The sequence below is a fragment of the Cryptotermes secundus genome, unplaced genomic scaffold (genome assembly GCF_002891405.2).
Source record: "Cryptotermes secundus unplaced genomic scaffold, Csec_1.0 scaffold462, whole genome shotgun sequence".
Classification (NCBI taxonomy): Eukaryota; Metazoa; Arthropoda; class Insecta; order Blattodea; family Kalotermitidae; genus Cryptotermes; species Cryptotermes secundus.
The window spans coordinates 615,787-621,361 of NW_019724744.1; the positions used below are offsets into that span (position 1 = coordinate 615,787).

The 5,575-nt window shown below is 36.8% G+C and overlaps 1 protein-coding gene across 8 annotated transcripts in view; it reads left to right on the plus strand.

The window, feature by feature from the left end:
- The window catches only part of LOC111862793 (U4/U6.U5 tri-snRNP-associated protein 1-like), a 64,353-nt gene that overhangs the window by 56,138 nt on the left and 2,640 nt on the right, over positions 1-5,575 (plus strand). For 2 of the 8 annotated variants that reach the window (XM_023848464.2, XM_023848465.2), the window contains exons 3-4: positions 3,013-3,162; positions 4,170-4,310. The exons of 5 other annotated variants lie outside the window; for them this stretch is intronic. In XM_023848464.2, coding sequence (XP_023704232.1) covers positions 3,077-3,162; positions 4,170-4,310 — 227 coding nt within the window. In that variant the 5' untranslated portion in view covers positions 3,013-3,076. The remainder of the gene's footprint in view (positions 1-3,012; positions 3,163-4,169; positions 4,311-5,575) is intronic. One more of the 8 variants, XR_002842496.2, reaches the window with a different exon arrangement.

The window sequence follows — 5,575 nt, forward strand, 5'->3', positions numbered from 1 at the left end:
TTAATCCCATCATAATCCTTATAACATTCTTTTGGATCATAAAAAGTTTTGTCATGTATGAAGAATTGCCCCAGAAGATAATTCCATATGTCATCACAGAATGTATATAAGCAGAATAAATCATTCTTAAGCTACTTAATGATATCATAGGCCTAACTGTTCTCATAATAAAGCAAGACGAACTCAATTTAGTAACAAGGTAATCAATATGATTCTTCCAACAGCCTATCAATATTTAGGCCTAAAAATTTGATACACTCTAAGTTAGTAAATTTTGATCAATTTTGATCAGGAAAGATTTAGTTAAGGCACCAAACTTGCCAGTTATTCCATAAAACTCTAATTTTTTGATAAGTATATCATGATTGACACAGTCAAAGGCTTTGTGTAAGCTGCATAATATTCCTCCAACAAACTGTTTATTATTCATTGCTTTTAGTATTTCCTCTCCCAATTTGAAGGATGCTTTTTCTGTAGATGAATTAGGTCTAAAACCATATTGATTATTGTCCAATATATGATTACTGTCAATATGTTCATACAATTTATTATATATAACCCTTTCAAAAACCTTAGAAAAGGCTGCCAATAATGAAATAGGCCTATAGTTGGCCGATTCATATTTATTACCGCTTTTCAAGTGGTAATGTGAGTAGTCTATATATCCAGTTTTTATATGCTGCCACTTGAAGAAACGGCTAAAAATAAAGAGTTAAACACCATCATTAATATTGCACTAAACAACAGATATAAAAAAGATGATATCACACAACTATATAATAGACTAAAACAAAAAAACAAGTNCATTATCTTTCTGATCTCAGCAGTGGAGACATACTGCCATTTGATAGATTTAAAAGTAGACGTGTATTTATTGCCCAGATAGTATAATGGGCTGATGTTGGTTGGGGTTTTATTATTGCTTAAATCATCTATAATTGTCTGAGCTACTGAGATAAAGTATTCGTTAAATACATTTGCAATGCACTTTTTATTCTGTATCATAATATTATTGACTTTCAGCGATTGGGGTTCATCCTTCTGAGTTTAGATCCAGTCTCTTTTTCAATAATTGACCGTGTAGTTTTTATTTTATTATAAGATTTTGAAATTTTATTATCGTAGTGTACTTTCTTAGCCTCTTAAATAACTTTAGTAAGTACTTCACAGTATTTCTTATAATACAGTTTAAAATGTGGATCATCATCATGTCTATATTTAAGATAAAACTTCCCCTTTTTTTTACAAGAAATTCGTATCCTTTGAGTCATCCATGGGTTGCATTTAAGTTTGGAAGTAATAATTTTTTTACTAGTAAAACATGAGTAAAAAATTCTTGTTGGAAAATTAGCCATACCTGTTAGATTGTAAGTATTTAAGAGTTCATCAAGTTGTTGCCATCTATCACAATTTTCTAAACAATTTATATTTACATCACCACATATAACATATTCAACTTTATTATTATGTAGCTTATTCAAGATGGCATCCAATTTTTGCAAAAAATTGTTGAAGTTTCCACTAGGTGACCTATAAATAGCTAATATGATCAATGTGATATTAGTCAGGCTTAATTTGATTGCACAGGCTTCGATGTCCCTTTCCACACAGTAGTTAGACACAGATAGAGAATCAAATTTAATTGAGTTATAAATATATATACATACACCCCCATTTTTGTATGTTGATCTACAATAATTGGCCCCTAATACATAATTATCTACACATATTTTATTTATTTCATATTCTTTTATATGGTGTTCAGTCAAACATATTATATGAGGCAGATCAAATGATAAGGAATTTAATAGTTGTTCAGTTTTATCAACTAAGCCTCTTATATTCTGATGATGTACCTTCAGAAAATGAGATGTAGATTGATTAGTTTTCCCTTGATTTAAGTTGGTAGTATTAGAGTTAGCAACCTGTCCATTATGATTTTTGCCACAATTTTTATAACCACTTTTAGGGAACTTGTGAGCTAAAGCTGGATACTTATTTATATTTGGTTCATACCTTAACCCTCCCATAAAAAATCCGAGCTCCTATTCACGGGGTTTCTCCTGTTACGTTTATCAGGGGTATTGTCTACTTCAGTGACAATCAAACCTCCTGTGTTACTGGGTTGACCATTTCTTTTCCCACCTGTTTTCAAGGGTCCATTTGTTGGTGGAGTGTGAGTCCCTTCCTCTTCTAGCTCTTGTTCGTCCTTCCCTATCATTATAATTGAGTCCGACTTTTTCTCCCTCCACATATCCAAAATTTCTTTTACTGATCTTTTTACTATCTGCTCCTTACCTCTTGAATTCATATGTAACCCCATGTTTAGTAAACGAGTCCCTTTTGGATTATATCTTTATAACACGTGAAGTTCTGAAAACCATAATTTTTTTAACTTTCTGTTAAACCTTTTCACCTCTTCATTTGCACATGACTTTTGCTCCAAGTCATGTCTATGTGGTAGGTTCATAACTAAAACATTTGTGTGAGTATTCTTGTTTACAAAGTTACTTATTTTGATCAGTCCCTTATCAGTCTCATTCCTGCTGACATCCTTAGTACCACCCCACACAATCACCAAGTCCTCTTTTGAGAAGTCCTTAATATCATTTTTAGATTGACCGAATCCTTCCAGTCACACTATGGCCCTGGAGTCAACTCAGCCTGAGCTGACAACCTCACAGCCATCTCTGAGCTTATTGTCGAGAAAGTAGGAGCCTCTTGACGCCTCGCACCCCTATGGGCTTCCACGGCCTGTTACAGGGAGAGCTCTACCTTTTTTATACTATCATCCTTTCTTGTATTTTGGTTAATGACACCTGTTATGGCCTCCTGTCAAATAGACACCAGGGGCTGTTTCCACGGGTGTGGGAGCGGCATGGAGCTGGCCACTGACCTCCATCTAGAGCATAACTAATTAAGCATAGGGACAGCTTTGCATTTATGGACACTACAAAACAGAATGCTGTATAGCTACATAATTTGACTGTTTGTGATTTGGGATGTTTGTAGGTGGCAGAGTCAGTACTGGAGAGAAGCTCAGAAGGAAACACGGAAGGCGGTTCCATTGTGCTGAATGCTACCGCAGAATTCTGCCATGCGTTGGGTGACATCCCCCTTTATGGTCTGGCTGGCAACGGATGAGGACGCTCAGGAACTAGTGAGTGCAATATAACCATCCGCAGATACATGTACATTTGGCAAGGCACTTTGATTTAGCATGTGTCAAGACTAGAACAGTCCATTGCCCATGTACAGTTATTTACTGCAGCTGCAACAGAATCAGAATATATTTTAATTACAGTTGAATTCCATGATAATGGATATATAAATTACTGAACTGGAAACATCCAACAAAAATCCTACAAATGAAAGCACTCGTTATGCAATAAGAATGTGATAGTTGAGATGGGAGAACCTTTTTCTTCTTCTTCTTGACAAGTGGTACCTTCTGGAATAAAATGCTGTATAATGTGATAAGGTCCATAAGCATTATGAAGGAATGTCAGTAGACTTACAGTATCTTAACAGAATTGAGTACCAGGAATTTTCATGGGGGTAAAGTGTGGCCGGTGCGTAAGCCCGACAACCTCACCGCTATTGATGAGCCGATTGTCTAGAAAGTATGGGAGCCTTGACGTCTCACAACCTTATGGACCTCCATGGTCTGTTATAGGGATAACTTTACTTTCTTTTTAACTGTATAGTGTCTTGGTATGTAATGAATGTCACTCATGAAGAATGCCATCTTCTGGGATGTGGCACTGTATAGATATTGTGTAAACCAATGTTTTGGAGGAATGTATCGCTTCTGTCTTCAGGGTATAAAAATCCACAAGCGAGGAACTAGTGTGAGCAGGTGGCTGCAGGCTAAGTCACCTAAGTTGTCCTGTAGCTGTCAAGTCTTCTCCGCAGCAGGCCTTAGGGAAGAAAGTTGTCATGGGTACAAGGATCGGCCACTTGCTTTGATTATGGAGTAGAGTAGGAGATTTGAAGGCTAAAGAATATCTGAGCTTTGAATACTTTGTCATCTCCTCTATAACTGGATTGCAAGTCTCGTCTTGTCTCTCGGGATTGACCCACTTGAGTATTAGGGAGGTGTACAGGATGAAGTAAGCAAGCAAGACTGGTTAAGGAATTTAATATACAGCATTGCTTTATTGTTTCAGAGATGATGAAAAGTGTGGGCATCCCAAGCGCTACAGTGGTCTGACCTCAGACTTCAAAGAAAAGGAGGACTACAAACCAAATGTTAAACTCGACTACACAGATGATGATGGACACGTACTTAATGCAAAGGAGGCTTTCAGGTTAGCACAGATAATAGCATATCTGTTTTTAAGATAAGTCACACTGTGGAGGGTAGCCTGTCCAATGGGAGTACATTCTTTAGAGCAGAAAAAGTTTCCACAGTAATTGCCATTTTAAGAAAAAACTTCCAAGGAGGAAGCAGTTTTTCAGTGGAAATAGACAAGATCACGGGACTACTGTGTTTATCATCCATGTGTGCCATCCTCAGGGTAATGTGTGAACCAACTGATGGATTTATGTGAAACTCTGTATTGTCATCGTGCCGCTCACATGTTCTTTTAGTTGTCTACTATCAGCCATATTAACATGGTGACGTGAGTTGAGAGCAACACTAGAGCCACTTAAATTAGGTCCTTAAGAAAAATGTCCCGGGGTAAGCTGTTATACCCACTCAGAAGGTTCTGAGTTCGATCCCCACTTGCATCCGTGTACAGATTTTTCTGCTCACAGAAGATGCCTTCACATCTGCCAGAGTTTGAGCTTCAGGAATACAAAGGATACCCCCCCCCCAATGGTTTAGAGCCCGTGTTAAATTGTAGGGTCCCTCTGCTGACCAGCACTATCATGATTACCCTATCATGGGTGATGAGGTTATTGTCTTCCACCTCAGATGCTTTCAGTAGAACATTTTGATATATACGTGTTGTTTTGACTTCCTTTTCTCCCTTTCTCTATGTGACAGTTTGTAACTAGCCAACATATTGTGACATTTGAGTGTGTAAATACTTTGTACTTGATATAGTTTGTTGTGCAGGCATAGAATGTGGCAAAATGGTTCATTTTGCAGATAGTTTGCATGAATTGGGAAGAAACATACCTCAAAATTATTATTGTCCCATTGTACTTCTATTAAAATATTTTGTGTTAATAATTTCAGTCCCTATGACTTTAATGTGCTGTAGCATGCCCATTTCTGGTTATTGGCTGTATGAATAAGTTGCGTTGGAATACGGAATGTTACATATTTTTATTATTTCACAAAATAACAGATTAAACTATATACGAGGGGGGACCCAAAAATAACTGGAATTTATTTTTGTTATTTTTTATTTTTGCATTTTTATTGAACTGTATATTAGTCCCCTTCAAAGTATTGTCCATGTGCATTAATGCACTTGTCCCAACGCTTTTGCCACTGCTCAAAACAGTGCTGGAATTCTTGAGGCTGGATACTGTTCAAAGCCTTTAGCGTGTTTTCTTTGACTTCATCCACATCACGGAATCGCTTTCCTTTCAGACTTCTCTTCATCCGTGGAAACAAAAA